This window comes from Rhinatrema bivittatum, chromosome 9 (assembly GCF_901001135.1).
Source record: "Rhinatrema bivittatum chromosome 9, aRhiBiv1.1, whole genome shotgun sequence".
Classification (NCBI taxonomy): Eukaryota; Metazoa; Chordata; class Amphibia; order Gymnophiona; family Rhinatrematidae; genus Rhinatrema; species Rhinatrema bivittatum.
Genome location: NC_042623.1, coordinates 119,051,937 through 119,070,081, shown reverse-complemented (window position 1 = coordinate 119,070,081; position 18,145 = coordinate 119,051,937). Strand labels below are relative to the sequence as shown.

Genomic DNA, 18,145 nt, shown 5'->3' with positions numbered 1-18,145 from the left:
TCTTTTTGCAACTTGTGTGCAGGAGACGCGGCTTCAACCTCTCTCTTTCCCTTTATACATTGCTGGCCTGCCTCGCCAGGTTTGCTCAGGGCCTCCTGTGCCAGGAGACCCTTATGTTGGAAGAGTACTGTGGAAGCATGCCTGGCATGCTATGGACATACCTGCTATTCCTTTGCACTAGCATTGCAAAGTGCTGAAGTCAAGACCAGGAGTGAGTGCCACAAGTAATGATGTGATCTGCTGCCAATGAGGAGTCATCTGGGTGTGTGTGACGTCAGCATGGCACTGGAGCAGCAAGATGGCAAACACAGTGGCATGAAATATCAGTGGTGATTTGCGAGTCTTGTCAGTGAGGAGGTCAACTTGTGAGCAGATCTAAGGAAAAGAGGTGGCAAGCTGCCACTTTGACCCCTTTTGAAGGCAGTCTGTTCTGCCCCCACTTACTCATGATGCCTCCTGGCCCAGTAATCAGTAGTGGAAGTTTCTCACTGTTGCCTGAGTGATCTGGGCTAGGGGAAGAAAGTGGGATAGGGGGGGTTGAAGCAGGCATGCCTCCAAGTTATACTTGACCTCTGGGCATGTAGTCTCTTATTTTTCACATTATCACACCCATATATAGTTTGAATCCTGGTCCTAAAACTGAATCATTATGCTCTTTATTGTTCATTTGTTCTTAGTTATAAGTAGGTCAGTATTAAGAGATACATTTCATTAGCATACATCTGAATAAGTACTTTCAGAGCTGCCCATTATTAACAAAATCTTTTTTTTTTTTACTTTGCACGTCTTTGTGAAAAATGAATATAAAATTCTGGTGTGCAATTGGGTGCTTGTAATTTTCAGAATGTTTAATGTTTGCAAAAAAAGACTCACTGATCTCTTGCCTTTCACAAAACTGAAGTCTGAGTGCAAGTCATATTTCAGTAATATGAGAAGGATGGCATTTGAACAAAAATAGTAGCGTATGATCAAGGCCATTTAATGTCACTGTAATTCTGCATTTATTCATTTATCTCTCTCTCTTTTTTTTTTTTTTTTTGTAGCTGCAATAGTGGAACAGAAATGGTGGTGTCAGATGCATCCGTGTCTTGACGGAGAGGAATGCAAAGTTCTTCCAGATCAGAAAGGGTGGAGCTGTTCCACTGGCAATAAAGTGAAGACAACCAGGGTAGGTAGTGATATAGCAGCAGAACTGACTGTAGGTGACAGTAAAAGAAAGAAAAGCAACCATAGCCAGAAAAAAAAAATCTTGTTTCTAATGAGATTGTGCTACTTGACTTTTACATTCATAGTTCAGAATAATTCACATTTTGTTGATAACAATGTCTGTTATTCCTGTCTTCTGTAGTCTGGACTGCAAGGAGGATAGAAAGAAGAAACTTTCAGCTGTTAAGGACAACCATTCACATTTTATATTACATGTACTCTTTCTCCCTCTGTGACTGTATACTGTTATCTCCTAGATCAGTGGTTCTCAACCTTTTTTCTGTCGGGACACACCTGACAGATGGTTCTCACATGCGTGACACACTGACCCATAATCATCACGGGGCTAGATGTAAAAGTACAGTTTGAATCCAGGGAACCCCCTGACCCACAATAATGGATGTAAAGCAGAATTATGACATTCCCCATACAACTCACCCTACAAAAAAGATATTCTGGTTCTGGTGTCATCTCAGTAACAGCAACTCAAACTCTTTCTACTTCCAGGCTCAATAGCCCTACTTATGAAAAGACAGCAGTTTACCACCAATGCATGTCCTCTTGAGAAAACACAACAAATAAGACTGATACAAACGCTTACATACTAGTAAAATATCTCATCTCGGTAACAGACACAGAACCGACCTAACATACTCCCAGGATCTGTAGTAATGCACATAAACTAATCCTCACACAGTTACACCTGTATTATAGAATACACACAAACAGGAGCAACCCTATCTATGAAAAGGCAACATTACAAATATTAAATCAGGTCCTAAAAACCAATACACCTCTTATTAGGAAAACAGAACTAGCAAGCAGCTATACATCCCCACAGAGAAATAATTGTAAAACTATACTAATAAGCAGAATAAATGTTTCTAAACAGCTATGAACAGAATAACATCCAACAATTAAAAACTCATAAAAACTATTAAACATTCTCCAAACACCAATAAAATATTTCAAAAAAAGCAGACACATCACATAATATTAAATAATTAAAATGGCAGTCAATCAAGAAAAATAAACTTAAAAAGCCACCTTTACTTACCCCCTCCAGCAGGTCTCCTACTCCTCTTCCATGCAGGCCATAGCACACAGCAGAAGCAGCAGTAGAGGCTAAGCTCTATACTCATGGTCCTCTTCCTTAATGCCCATGTCTCTCACACACACACACACCATACCAGTCATGCCCCCATGACCAGTTTCTGTCTCTCACACAACAATCATCTCCTAAACAGTCTGACACACACACCAGTCACCTTCCTGAACAGTTTCTCTCATTCCATACACACACACAGGCTTCCCACTCCCGTGTTCTACTTACATATACGGGCTTCTCACTCTCATAATCACTTTCTCTGTCTCACACACACTCACCAGTCTCTCACTCCCATGCTTGTTCTCTCCACATGCACAGGCTTCTCATTCCCATAATCACTTTCTTTCTCTCACACACACACACACAAACACACACCAGTCACCTGATCTCTCTCATGCATACACACACACAGGCTTCCCACTCCCATGTTCTTTCAGATATACAGGCTTCTCACTCCCATGCTGTGTTTCACACACACCCAGGTTTCTCACTCCCATGCTCACTCTTCACATGCACAGGCTTCTCATTCCCATAATCACTTTCTCTCTGTTACACACACATACATACACACACACACCAGTCTCTCTCTCATTTCCATGCTGGCTCTCCACTGCACAGGCTTCTCATTCCCTGAATCACATTCTTTCTCTCATATTCACACACACCAGTCTCTTTCTCTCATACACACTGTCACCTTACCAACCAGTCTCTCACTCTCATGCATGCACACACACACAGGCTTCCCACTCCCATGCTCTCTCTCTCTCACATAATCAGGCTTCTTATTCCCATGCTTTCTTTCACACACATCCACGCCCCCCCCCCCACTCAACAGCAGGCTTCTTACGCCCATGCTTTCTCACATACCCAGATTTCTCACTTCAATGCTTTTTCTCTCTCTCACACACACACATCAGTCACCTCCCTGACTAATGTCTCACACTCTCACATACACATCAGTCATCTCCTTGAGCAGTCACTTTCATTGTCTCTCACATATACACATACATCAGCTCTCTGACCAGTTTCTCTCACTCACACACATGCTCTCAATCACACGCAGGCTGGCTGCTTCTTTCTCTCACTCACTTCCTCTTCCCCGTCCCTCCCCGAGCACAAATGGTAGCTGCAGCAGCCTCCTCCTCCAGCCCCCGCAAGCCAAGAAAAAGTAGAATCCCATCGGCCGCGGGAGGCTCATGCTGCTGACTCCTTTCCCGATTACCGTCTGCTTCAATTGCTCGGGGGCCGATGCTGCAGCCGCCACTGCTACTTTATCACGCGGCACTGCTCTTTCTCCTTCCCGCGCACCGCGTATCACTTCCTGTTCCGGGTCACAGGGGGGGAGGCAGGCGCGGGAAGAATAAAAGGCCAGCCACAAGTGCCACAGCTTCTTTTAGCACTGCTTCCGTTCCCACTGGGCTTGAACGTGTTGGTAGCTCAGCGGCAATGGCAGCAGGGAAGAAAGAGCAGCGGGAGAGACCGGGAGCACGCGACACACCAGCTGGTGCTTGGCGACACACTAGTGTGTCGCAACACACCGGTTGAGAATCGCTGTCCTAGACTATCCAAAAGAGTTAATTTTAATGCTGCTTATAGTATACAGAGTACAACTAACCACATATAAATCTGCAGGAACAATAGATTTCCACTATTCCACTGAAGTTCAGTGCAGATGGACTCTCTATCTGGGTAACATCAAGCTAGGTGGAGAGAACATTGCACCAATCTCATCTTTGGGTGAGTTTCCTCTCTCCGAAGGTCATCAAATCTTTACAAGAGAGCACTGTTCTGTTCGTATGCCTCACATTGAATGTCAAAGTGGCCCCTAACTCCCTACACTAATACCTAAACCTCTCCTCGAGTTACTAGGTGGGCCTCCCATAGGGATATAAATACCTATCTAGGGAGAGAGTATTATGGCTAGGTTCTCTCTCTCTCCCCATTAAAAATGATCCCCCAGTGGTTGTATACAGGAAATTTGTGCTAACTTAGCTCTTCACATAGGTATAATTGCAATAAACTGTCTATTAGCATAAAACACACTCCTTTTGCTATTGCATGCAATACTTATAGCATTTTGATAAATCCAGGCCATAGACAGGTGTTGTTCTTATAAAACATCTTGATATTCATTTATTCCCTTCCAACAATTTTTAAGGATATCACATTTATTTGATTGTATACAAAGCCACAAAGCCGGGCAACTGCCATTTCACATGCTGAGTTCAGTAAATAGAAGTAGAGACAGGAATAAAATAAGATAGAGACAAAGATGTGTCCTGTGTCTCAATCTATTTTTTGGTAACATCCTATGTATTTACATTTATTATTAAAGTATATTGCCACTGAAAAGTACAATATTTCTAAAGTACATACAGCAAATTGTCATACTTGGAGGGGATATTCAAAACCAGGAAGGCAGGTAAAAAGTCTATGGGTATTTTTACCATGGATTTTGTACCAGTTTTCAAAGAGAAAGTATATTCGCATCATCTTTTTTTGTGGAAACAACAGGCATAGTTTTGAAAATGTAAACCTATCTGCACTGTTTTTTCTCCTGGCCAAACCACACACACAGGTCGATCCAGTAAGGCCGCGGTAAAAACAGTGAGGTAGTGTCAGGCGCACCCTTCCTCCCCGCACGCACAGTTCTCTTCACTAACTCCCCGATACTCTCCTCTAATCGCATGCAAATGCATGCCGCGGCTGTGAAGCGTTAGGGAAGGGTTATGCCCGCGCAACCCATTTTACTGTATAGGCGCTGTAACAGCGCCTATACAGTAACCTGGGTGCGCTGGTACCTGTCATTTCAAATGACATTTGAAATGACAGGCACCAGGAAGTGTAAAAAAGTTTAAAAAGTGTAAAAAACAAAAAACCTGTGTGTTATATAAAAAAATAAAACAATTTTAAATACCTGTCGGAGGGCCGTGGGTCCCGGTGGGCGGCGGGCAGCCATCAGCGGCATCCGGTAGTCCCTTCTCCCTTCCTCCCTCCCTCCCCTGCCTGGATGAGCGCCAAAATCGCACGGGCGGGTCGGCAGCGGGGGGGGCGGCAGCGGGGGGGGGGGGCGGCAGCAGGATCCGGGAGCGGCGGGTAGGCGGCAGCGGGGTCCGGGGGGGCAGCGGCAGCGGGGTCCGGGGGTGGCAGCGAGATCCGGGGAGCCAGCAGCGGCAGCATGTTCGATCGGGCAGGCAGCTAGGTGGCAAAGTAAAGATGGCCGCCTGCACGGGAAAATCGTGCAATTGGCCGCTGAAGACGTGACGTCACACCCCGTGACGCCAAACGTCGTGACGTCACGTCTTCAGCGGCCAATTGCACGATTTTCCCGTGCAGGCGGCCATCTTTACTTTGCCACCTAGCTGCCTACCCGATCGAACATGCTGCCGCTGCTGGCTCCCCGGATCTCGCTGCCACCCCAGGACCCCGCTGCCGCCTACCCGCCGCTCCCGGATCCTGCTGCCGCCCCCCCCCCCCGCCGCCGACCCGCCCGTGCGATTTTGGCGCTCATCCAGGCAGGGGAGGGAGGGAGGAAGGGAGAAGGGACTACCGGATGCCGCTGATGGCTGCCCGCCGCCCACCGGGACCCACGGCCCTCCGACAGGTATTTAAAATTGTTTTTTTTTTTATATAACACACAGGTTTTTTGTTTTTTACACTTTTTAAACTTACCATAGCAGGCCCGAGCCTTGCTACTTTTTCGTTTGTTTTTTTTTTGCTATGGTCCCGTCCGGTCTCCTGCAGCCCCGTCCGGTCCGGACGGGGCTGCAGGAGACCGGACGGGACCAGGGCGGGTAAGCAATGTTTTTACCCTACACTACACTACACTAACTCCTACTAGGGGGAGGCGGTAAACTAGCAGGTTAAGGCCGCGGCAGAACAGCGGGTTACGGAGGAGATAATATCAGCGCCCGTTACAGTATCGCAGGGGAATAGCTAATTCCTTCATTATACAGCTTTTTCGTTCATTTACATGCCGGGTGCGGAAAGGGTTATGCGTCTGTTTTCAGAAGCGATACGGACGCGTGAAACTGGAGACTGTATCGCTGAATTGCCTTGCGCGCCCGAATTGTGCGCTACGAGCACGTTACAGACGGGCAATCCTCGAGCGGACGATACTGGATCGACCTGACAGAGACTACATCCACTACAGCCCAGGTCAAAGTATGTGCATTGTGGCAGAACTGTGTGGGCCATTTTCAAAAAGCCTTTTTATCCACAAAAATTGCCTTTTACCTGGGTAAATGGCTATTAAAAATTGCCCTCCCCATTAATAAATTGAACTGCTAAGTCATGTCTTTTGAGATGTTTTTAAGTGGCTTCCTTGCATTTCCATGAAATTCTTGGGAGCAGTCACATTAAGAGCAGGATCACAAATCCCCTTCTGGAACAAGATAGAACTGATTGATGCCGTATGTATGATGACACTCTGGCCAGTCTAGTTTTCAAGATATCTACAATGCATGAGATACATTTACATTTAATGGATGCACTGTGTGTAAATATACTCATGTGGATCATCCTGAAAGCCAGACTTGCCAGAGGATTCTAGGAGGTAGGACCAGATTGAAAATCACCCAATTAGGAAAATTTTAGAACTTCCTATGGAACTAAAAATAGAATGACTCATTAGTATCATTTTGAATTGATATATATATATATATATAACTTATTATATACTTTAACAATATTGTACAAGATATAGAAAATATGTTTTTTAGCCACTTTCTACTAAATAGAACATACAGTTCTGAAGATGTCATTGACAAATCTAAATATTCCAGTGACTGAAAATATAGAGAGAAATAATCAGTCCCCTCACTCCCTCTGAGAAACTTGTAGTCTATAGGTATTACATACCCATGTGCCCGCAGGCATGTTTTGAAAGGGAAACTCTACAGGGAGTTTCCTTTTGAAATGTCTTGACCGGTGTGGATTCAGGGTGCATAAGTACCTGTAGAGTTTGCAAGTGCAAACTCCCCACCAGGAAGTATGCACGGGAAGCGAAAACTAAACTCCATGTGCATACCTTGCCAGATGGCTACCGTTCCATCCCTCTTACTCACATTGGAGGAAAGGAAAATTTAGAAAGGGACTTTCTCCATGGCTAAGCACTTGTTCACAAATCACTTTTCTTTTAAAGAAATAGGTGGGCCCGGTGCCGAATAACCAGAGCCCACCCTTGACAGCAGGGAGCCCAAGGACGGAGGCTGGAGGACGGGGTAGGGGGGAAGAACAGCGAAGGTCAATTGGCTCAAAACCCCCCCTCCATTTTATCACTAACCTCACGCGGCCCCCCTTGTCGCCGGACAAAGACGCCACATCCTCATGGCTCCGCCCTGGGGTCATGACGTTAAAGGGGGGCGCCGTCGGCGCCCTCTGATGACGCACATAACCATTTAAAAGAACGGGACATGCGGCAAGCGATCCTTTTCGGATCACACGAGCAAACAAGACCCACCCGCCCACCCTGAGCGCTGTGCAATAAGAATAGTTAAAATTATAAGCATATGTTTTTTACAGCTTACTAGCAGTCAGGTTACTTATGTTAGATAGCGTATACAAAAAAAAAAAAATGTATTTCATTGTTTGGCTTTTCGTCGCAGCTGATAGGTGGCGGGTTGGGCAGGATTATGAGTGGTGCTGGTGTCATCACATAATGGTGCAGTAGCCGATGGTGCCAGGAGGCGTAAAAGGCGATGGCCCCCTTGCTTGGGAACAAGGCGGGGGGCCTACAGAGTCGGGCTGCCTTGCTTGGATCAGGCGGCGGGCAGCGATATAAAAAGCCGCCGGCTTGGGTATCATAGAAAGTTAACATGTTATGTTTTAAAATAAAAGCTGCGGCCATTTTCCTACCAAAGACAGTCTCAGTGTGATTACTATTATAGGGGATAAGGCTCAGACAGCATTAGGGTACGGATCTGCTGAAGTAGACTGGACGACGGACGAAGGAGTGAGTGGCAGCTGCTAACGTTAATGTTTCTGAGCTTAATTGTTTACCAAGCTCAGTTTCCATGGTTAATGGATATATAACATCCCACTTGAGCAAAGAATAGGCAATGATTTATATGGTGCATTCTCAATGATCCCCAAATGCCATAAACACCATGCATAGATCACTAGACAGCTTTTTCACTTTTCCCACAAGACATTTTCTAACCTATTTATAATTAAAATATATAAACTATGGGATACATTTTCCGATAAGGTGCCTAACTGCAAATATTTGTGGAGCTTTGAAAGCTCCTAGAGAGCAAGACAGTTTTCAAAACAAGTTACCCACATACACTGAAATTCTAAGTCAGATTGCTATGCAGGTAAATGTTTAGGAGAATCAAATGGGGGGTATAAAATGTTAGGTGTGTTTGAGGCATATGCACCTTTTTGGAAATGTAGGTGCATTTATCTAAAAAATGCCCCAGAATGTCCCCTGGAATGACGTTTTTTTATATACAGGTATAGACAAGTTTGTGTGCATTATGGAAGTATGGGCATAGTTTTAGCAGGCTGAAAATCCACTTACCTACATAAATCTGATTTATGCAGGATAACTCTCTTTTTTTCAATACAGAACAATGAGGATACGTATACCACTAATAATCCCTTATTGCAAATGGCATCATAGACAGAGAGAAGATAACTTTCAAATCATGCTGCATGGCTGTATATACACACATATATGGGCATGCAGAGATCTATGATAGTGTTTTATAACCCAAACCTATCACATATGCATTTGTCTGCCCCCGAACATATGCACATATGTATGTTTACGCATGAATACATGCAGTGCATTGAAAACAAGTACTTCATTGTATTGAGCATGCATACTTTTCCTAACAATTTAAAAAATATACATGCATATATTTTAGGTGAGGAAAAACAGTAGGACTTGCTCCCCATAAACCTGATTTATAGACAGTAGTCGGTATATTTTAAAACATGTGTATGTAATTGAAATAACCAATTTTCTTATTCCTTCACCAGTTCACCCAGTTCTTCTCAGGTCATCGAGATCCTCCTGGTTCTTCAGCCTGAACTCCCCCCATTTCACCCAGACCTCCCACCCAGCCATTAGTACACCATTAACAAGTTTGATATCAGGATAATTAGCAGATACAATTACCCATGTAAGTTATCAAATGGATGTGAAAGTATTATAAAATAGTAACTTACGTGTGTAAATGTTGGACTCACCCTAAAATGCCCCTAAAATCAGTGAGGGGGGCCAGGAATGCCAAGACCCCAGGCACCATGCTGTGTGGGGTGCCAAGGGAGTAGGGGATCTCATCCTGCCCAAAGAAGAAAAGACTACGGCCACTGGGGGCGCCTATCCCGTCCGACAGCAGAAGAGGAGGAGGCCCACAGCCACTGGGAGTGCCTATTTCGCCCAGCAGCAAAAGAGTAGGAGGCCTATGGCCACCAGGGGAGTCCATCCTGCCCGGCAGCAGAAGAGAAAGAGTCCCATGGTTGCCAGGGGCACCTATTTCACCTTGTGGGAGAAGTGGAGGAGGCCCACGGCTGCCGGGGGCACCTATCCTGCCTGAAAGCAGAAGAAGATGAGGCCTATGGCCACTGGGAGCATCCATCATGCCTAGTGGCAGGAGGAGGTCTACGGCTGCCGGGGGAGCCCATACTGTCTGGCGGCAAAGGTGGAGCTGGAGCTAGAGCCTGCCCATGTATGTTTGTGTGGAGGAGAGGGAGGAAAGGGAGTGGAGTGAGTGTGTGTGTGTGTGTGTGTGAATTAGAGGGAATGGAGGCAGCATGTTTGTATGTATTAAGGAGAGGTAATGGAACCAACGTATATGTATATGTATGCCATGAGGCTTATCCCAAGGATAAGCAGTGTATTTTTGAAGCTCCACCTTAATAATGGTTTATGGATTTTTCCTCCAGGAACTTGTCCAAACAGGTTTTTAAAATACAACTGCACTAACAGCTTTCACCACATCCTCTAGCAATGAATTCCAGATATTAATTATGCATTGAGTAAAAAAAAATTTCTATTTGTTTTAAATATACAATTTAGTAACTTCATTGCATGTTCCCTAGTCTTTTTATTTTTCAAAAGAATAAACAACTGATTTATGTTAACTCATTCAATTCCACTCATTTTTTAGACTTCTATCATATCTCCCTTCAGCCGTCTCTCTCCAAGCTGAAGAGTCCTAACCTCTTTAGACTTTCCTCATAGGGAAATTGTTCCATCCCTTTTATCATTTTGATCACCCATCTTTGTAACTTTTTTCTAATTCTGCTTTATCTTTTTTGAGATGAGGTGACCACAGCTGCACACAATACTCAAAGTGAGATCTCACCATGGAGTGATACAGAGTCATTATGATAATACATGTTTTATTATCCTAATAATTCCTAGCATTCTATTTGCTTTCTTGGCTGTTGCTGCTGCACATTTAGCAAATGATTTAAACATATTATCAATGATGATGTTTAGATTTTTTCCTGAATGCTGACTCCTAATGTGGAACCTTGCATGGTGTAGCTATAATTTGGATTACGCTTCCATAAAAGCATCACTTTGCACATGTCCTTATTAAATTTAATTTGCCATTTTCATGTCTTGTCTCCCAGTTTTGCAAGGATCTCTTGTAATTTTTTCACAATGCCCTTATGATTTAACAACTATGAATAATTATGTCATTAGCAAATTTGAACACTACAGTTGTTCCCATTTCCAAGCTGTTTATAACTATGTTAAAAAAAAACCAGGGTCCTAAAACAGATCCCTGGGGCACTCCACTATTCACCTCTCTCCATTGATAAAATATACTATTTAGCACTATTCTCTGTTTTCTGTCTTTTAACCTGTTCCAATCCACAAAAGGACACTGTTCCCTATCCCATGACATTTAAATTTCCTAACAAGTCTCTCATGAGGGACTTTGTAAAATGCTTTCTGTAAATCCAGATGCACTATATCAACTGGCTCACTTCACATTTTTATTTACACCCTCAAAAAATATAGCAGATTGGAGAGGCAAGAATTTGCTTGGTTAAATCCATGTTGGCTTTGTGCCATTAAACTATGCCTATCTGTTCAGTAATTTTGTTCTTTATGATAGTTTTTACCTTTTTCCCTGGCATAGATGTCAGACTTATCTGGTCTGTAGTTTCTTGGATCACCCCTGGATCTCTTGTTAAAAATTGGCATTACATTGGCAATCTCTAGACTTTAGCTACCATAGACAATTTTAAAGATAGCTTTTGAAATTACTAATAGCAGGTCCAGAATGTCATTTTTCAGTTCTTTCAGCACTCTGAGATGTACACCGTCTGGACCAGGTGCTTTGCTACACTTTAGTTTGTTAATTTGACCTATTACATCTTCCAGTTACACTGAGATTTGTTTCAGTTCTTCTGAATCATCACCTTTAAATATTATTTCTAGCATAGGTATCTCTCTTACATCTTTTTCAAAGAAAACTGAAGCAAAGAATTCATTTAATCTCTCCACTGTGGTCCTTTTATCCCTTTACTATCTAATAGTCCAGCTGACCCCCCTGCAGGTTTTTTTTTTTTTAATATATCTGAAAAGGATTTTATTATGAGTTGTTGCTTCAACAGAAAGCTTCTTTTCAAATTCTCTCTTTGGCTTCCTTATGAATGCTTTGCATCTAACTTGCCAGTGCTTATGCTGTTTCCAGTTTTCTTTATTCATATCCCTTTTCTATTTCTTGAAAGATGTTCATTTAGATATTATAGCTTTTCTTACCTTAACTTTCAACCATGTTGGAAGTTGTTTAGTCTTCCTTTCATGTTGTTTCATGTTGTTTAGGCAACACATTTTCTTGTCATTTAGTTTTTCCCTAAATTATTATTATTATTATTATTATTTTTAGTTTTCAGATATACTGCACTATTTCCAAATAGTGTGCACTAAAAATGATAGAAGGAAAAACACAAAATGTGATTTTTTTTCTATCATTCATTTTGAAAACAATATAAAATGAATACACATCCCTATTATTGCTGTCCTAACTCATCCACTTTCCATTCTAGTCTTTATCTCCTTTCTTTCTAGCTTTCTTTGTCTCTCTTTTCATTGCTTTCTCCTACCCTAACATCTCTCCACTCTCCTCCTCCATTTAACCCTTCTAGCATCTCTCTCATTCCTACCTCCCTCCCCCATCCCTCTTAGGAGCTGCTTCTGAAATGAGACACAACTCTGTGCTTTTGCCAGATCTGTATTTATACATAGTTGACTGCTTCCAGTGTCAAAGTTTTATAGGTGCCAGAGAGCCAATGCTATCATGCCATCATCTGCGGCTATCACCTTCCCTGCCTGGACTGCACAGCAGCAGCTATGCCAGTAAAATTTAGCACTGGACCTGCAAATCCTCCTGTACTGAAAGATCCTGAGTTAGCCGTACCCTTTCTTCACATGGATTTCCAACTACCATGGAAACCCATGCCAGGGGTGGGGCCACTGCAGGGCCTGTCTGAGAGCAGCTTACTGGCCCAGCACTGAATTCTCTTGGTGTTGCTGCTATGTGATCAGCAATGGTTGTAGCCTGCAACTTTTTTGTCAGGATGGGACATTGGTTGAGGGAAGGATCTGACCAGGTGGAGAGTGTTCTGGGTCTCTGTTTCTGATAACTTTGAGGGCAGGGAGGGGAGTCGGGGAACCTCCCTCTTTGCCTATGGGTGCCCCAGTGTTAAATTTGGCCCTGGGTTTTGGTATGTAAATCAATAAGATTTGGGTAAAAAATAATTAATTTTAATTAAAAAAAAAATAAAAGTACATATATATAATGAAATTCCTAGTTGTCCAAAATTTCTTAAACTAAGGGGTAGATTTTAAAAGGAGCACGCGTGCATCCATGTGCTTGCGGTTCCTGGTGCGTGCATATGGACCCACCTATTTTATAACATCTGCGCGCCGGCACTCGCATGTTATAAAATCAGATGGCCGTTCACACATGCGCACCGGATTGTAAAATCTGTGCATGCATGTGAAAGTGGTGCACGCAGGGGGCCGAATTTTCCATTAATATGTTCAGCGACGCAACTGGGGCTCCCCCAGTCCACTTCAATTAAGGAGTGGAATGGGAGGGAACCTCCCTATCTAAACTTTCTCCCTCTTGCCCTCTCCTCTCCACCCCCTAAACCCTTTCTCTCTACTCATTTTTTTTTGTTTGTTTTATTACTTTCTGCTCCTCTGGAGCAGAAATAATCTGCACACACCGGCCAGCTGCTGGCGCACGTTTCCCCGGGACAACATAGAATGGCGCTGCCTGCCCCCACCCCACCCTTCCCTGCCCAGACCCTGCCCCCTGGTCCGCCCCTTCGGAGAGTCCCGCACTTGTGTGCGTACCGGGGTTTACGCGCGTGGCCAGGCCTGTTTCAAAATGTATGTGGTGCGTGCAAGGCCCGGCCACACGCGTAAACCCTGGTTTTTACATTTGTGGGCCTTTTAAAATCTAGCCTTAAATCTTTTATATCCCACTAAAATTAGCAAACTGAAAATGAAAATAAATGTCAAGTCTTTTCTTTTGTAAAGATGTATTGCAGTTTAAAATGAACAAACTGTACTGCACAGCGCTAAAGAAACATTATTCTGTATCACATTAGAAGAAACCCTACCACAAACGCATATGGCTAAAATTTTGAGTTCCATAAAGCATGCCATTATTCATAGTATGAATGCCTTCATGACAAATAAAACCTTTTGAAGTTATGAATTCCAAGACTTTGCAGGTATGTACAGTAATAAATGACTTTCAGCAGCCATTTCCTTTTCAAAGCCCCCTCTATCATTTAAAGAAGAGGCAGGATGAAGGAAATCATGTGTACAGGTTGAATTTTTGCCATAAAAAAAAAAATTAGACGTTAAATTACATGTTCCTATTTCCTCCTTGAGTGTGTTAAACTCCAGGGAGGATTGTGATACCCCAGGCATTCCTTTTATATAATTTGTTTAATTTTCATAATTCAATAATGACATAAATAGATTAGAATATTAAATACATTATATCCAGAAAAGGAAATCAATACATACCATAAAAATGAAATTTTTCACTTGCTTTGGAGGCCCCATATGAGCTAGGATTAAAAAATCCTGAGATTGCAAGCCTCAAAATCAGAAACATTTCTTGGATATAAGTAGAGGTGGGAAAGCCAGCTAATTTACTAGGTGAGTCACATTGGGAGCTAAGCCATGGAGGCGGACTTGTTTCTAAGAGGCAAACACAAGATTTAGTAGCACAGAAAGCAAAATCAGCAGGGACTAGCCCCCATAGCTTAGAATAGCATTGAGATATTGGTTTAAGTCTCCTGTCTGATGGGGTTTTTATTTCTGCTGCCTGCCTCTTTATCTTTCACATTCTTCTAAGTCCTCTAGCTGTCCTTATCTTCACAGTCCTTCTTGCCACCTTTCTATTTCTTACAGGCTGTTTTCCCTTCCATCTCACCTATTTCCTCATCTCTTCTTCTTCCTGCTATATTTTTCTTCTTCAAAGACATGTAATTTCTTCATTTCAATTTCCTAATGAGATAAATATTAAATACATTATTTAAACATGATTATCCACCTTTACAAATTAAGCCCAAGGTGGAGAATATTAAAAAGCATAAAAATACTTAAAGCAGCATAGCATAAATAGCACAATACTTAGAAAGCTTAACCTAAATAAATAGCATGAATGGAACTATTTCTGGGGAGGTTTCCTGTTCCAGAGGCCACCTTAGCTAAACATGTATTAGAATACCACCTTGCAGGTAGATTTTAAAAGCGTTAATTGTGCAAAAACGACCCCATACACGCGAATGAATTTTAAGAAGTCAGGAAGTATGCACGTATCAAGAATAAGGAGGCCGAAAATGTTCAGGGCATGGGCATTCTGGGGCGGGGCTTATGAGCATAGCCCCCACATTTTGCAAGGCTGAACATGGCAACGCACGCCATGTTACCTGCATGACTTTACTACTGCTCCTGATGAGGCGCAACTTAACAGGAGAGAGAGAGAGAGAGAGAATGATAATCTGGTCTGCCTTGTAACATTGTCCTCCCCCCAAAAAAAATACCCCACCCTGAGTTGAAAGTGCCCCTCTTATAGTGGGAGATAGTGTCAGATTCTATCTCTCTCCCCCCCCCCCCCCCATGGTCACTTGTGAGTACATGTGTAAAGGCTCCACACATATGTGTGGTCAAGATATTTTAAATGATACACACGTACTTGCATACACGATATAAAATTAAGCATATTTTTGCTTGCGTGCCCGTTATGTGCGTTTATGAGTAGAGATGTGCATTCGTTTTTGCCGAATTGGAAAATTGCAACGAAATTGTCCAATTCGGCATGTTTCAGGGAGCCCGAAAAAAATCAGGATTTTCCTGTTTTTTCGCAAAAATTCGTTTTTCCGGTTAGTGCGCACTAACGGGAGTTAGTGCGCGCTAACTCCCCGTTAGTGCGCGCTAAGTCCTGTTAGTGCGCACTAACAAAAACTAACAAAAAGTAACAAAAACTAACAAAATCTAACGGTTTTTGTTAGTGCGCGCTAACAGGAGTTAGTGCGCGCTAACTCCCCGTTAGTGCGCGCTAAGTCCTGTTAGTGCGCGCTAACAAAAACTAACAAAAAGTAACAAAAACTAACAAAATCTAACGGTTTTTGTTAGCGCGCGCTAACAGGAGTTAGCGCGCACTAACGGGGAGTTAGCGCGCACTAACTAAAAATTGATTTTTCGCGAAAAAAAAGTCCCGAACCGAAAAATAACGACATTTTCCATGGCGGCCGAAAAACGAAGAACGACACGAACACAAAAAACGATGCACATCTCTATTTATGAGCACACATGCGCTCCTTTTAAAATTTGCCTGTTGGATTTTAAAAGTGCAAACTATTTTTTTTTTTTTTGGCAAGGACAAAAAAATGCCATGAACTGAAATGATGTGCTCAATTTGTGTTCTTACCTATCTGAAAAAACCACTGAATTAGTGCTTTTGAAATGTGGCAGGCCAAGAAAGATTGTTGTACTAATCCTCTCTGACAATGAGAGTACAAGGGTTCATTTTTATACAAAATGCCAAGTGAATGAAAATCACAGTGCATCACCCAAGTATTGGTACAGCCATTACAATAGGAAGGTTACTTTAACACAGCACAATTTGTGGGTTCAGTAACCACTAACTATCATATATAACCATAAACTTCCAGGAGAAAAGACAAAGGTAACATGGGACAGATAAAAGTGAATGAGAAGTTAGGGAGTCAAATAAGAGATGAATACAGGAAGAGCGAGCAGAAATTTAAACCTAAAAGGTATAAAAGGATATCAAAAAAGCACAGCCAGAAAATAAAGCTGAGATACAACAAATGTTAGAAAGTTATTTATAATGAATCATTGCCTAATTGATGTGAAATATGCATTTTATAGTACCTAAAATTATAAAATGTCCGCATTTTGTTAAGGGTCATTCATTCCTATGCAAAAATAACTAGTACCTCTTTTTTAAAGAAAGAAAGCATTATTCTTTTAGATTCTACCATGGCTGTTCTTCAAAATAGTACCACTAATTTAATGGTTTCACTTTTTATTCCATTAAGATATTTTCTCTCCTCTTCTTGAGATTTCTTCCCAGGTCTGAACTTCAGTCTAATTTTTTTTTTCACTTGTTATTCCTATCTGTCTTGTTATCCTCTAGCTTTTTCTGCTCTTTCTCTGGAGACAAGCCTTTTGTTCCCAGGGAATACATTGTTTTTGCAGTATTCAAGAGTGCTAACAAAACACCTGCCAAAAGATTAAGATACATCAAACTGGTGAAAACTAGGTATTTTGTGAAAGCTTTTCCACTATGGAATTTAATATCACATTTTTGAACATAACACATAAAATGTGTGCTCTTCACTGCATTTATAATCTTAATTTATTTAAAACAATATATACCCTGCCTGTACATCTGGTTTTCTAGGCAGCTAACAACTTTAAATGCTCACAAAAATTCAACAGTATTTAGACAAACAGAACATCATAAAATCAAGTCTACATATAAAAACTAAAAATCCTCACTTTTTCCAATTTTTTGCCTCATCTTCTAATGTCTTTAGTTTTGTGGGGATGATTCCTTAATTTTTCTTTCATCAGATTTCATCTTAATTCTCCCCTGCTTCAACGGCAGGGGAGAAAGTCTGATACTTCCTGCATAACCGGCATGATGTTCCGACGAATGTCGGTATATAAAAATCAACAAATAAATAAATAAATAAATAAATATCCAGCATAGCTCTCTGCTTCAACGGCAGGGGAGAAAGTCCGATACTTCACTTTCAGTGCACATTCAGCATTGCTCTCTGCTTCAATGGCAGGGAGAAAGTCGGATACTTCACTTTCAATGCATATCCAGCATAACTCTCTGCTTCAACGGCAGGGGGGGATGAAGAAAAGAGAATCTATATACAGACAACAACCAACAAGTACTGAATTACATAGTCTGGGTAAACAAATAAGCATGGGTGTAGCTTGCTTATTGTGGCGGTTACTACCCCTAACTAATTAAGCTAGACATTTCACTTAGATGCAGCTCCAACACTGCTCTCTACATTAAGGGGTAGATTTTCAAAAAGCGCGAATAGGCCTACTTTTTCTTGCGCATCAGACTCAAGCAAAAGTACGCCTGATTTTAGTAGATACGCGCGGAGCCGCGCGTATCCACTAAAATCCCTGGATCGGCGCGCGCAAGGCTATGGATTTTGTATAGCCGGCGCGCGCCGAGCCGCGCTGCCTACCCCGTTCCCTCCAAGGCCGCTCCAAAATCGGGCCGTAGCCACGCCTCCGTACCCGCCCCCAAAACGCTGCCGACACGCCCCCGAAAC

At 42.4% G+C, this 18,145-nt stretch overlaps 1 protein-coding gene across 5 annotated transcripts in view; it reads left to right on the top strand.

Moving 5' to 3' along the window:
• Nucleotides 1-18,145, top strand: part of TAFA2 (TAFA chemokine like family member 2) — a 505,302-nt gene that overhangs the window by 469,516 nt on the left and 17,641 nt on the right. For 4 of the 5 annotated variants that reach the window (XR_003858735.1, XR_003858732.1, XR_003858733.1 and 1 more), the window contains 2 exons: nt 1,044-1,168; nt 9,302-9,444. Coding sequence is in view for 1 of the 5 variants with exons in the window: in XM_029616859.1 (XP_029472719.1) it covers nt 1,044-1,168 (125 nt within the window). In the remaining 4 variants the exon portion in view is untranslated. The remainder of the gene's footprint in view (nt 1-1,043; nt 1,169-9,301; nt 9,445-18,145) is intronic. The other variant, XM_029616859.1, reaches the window with a different exon arrangement.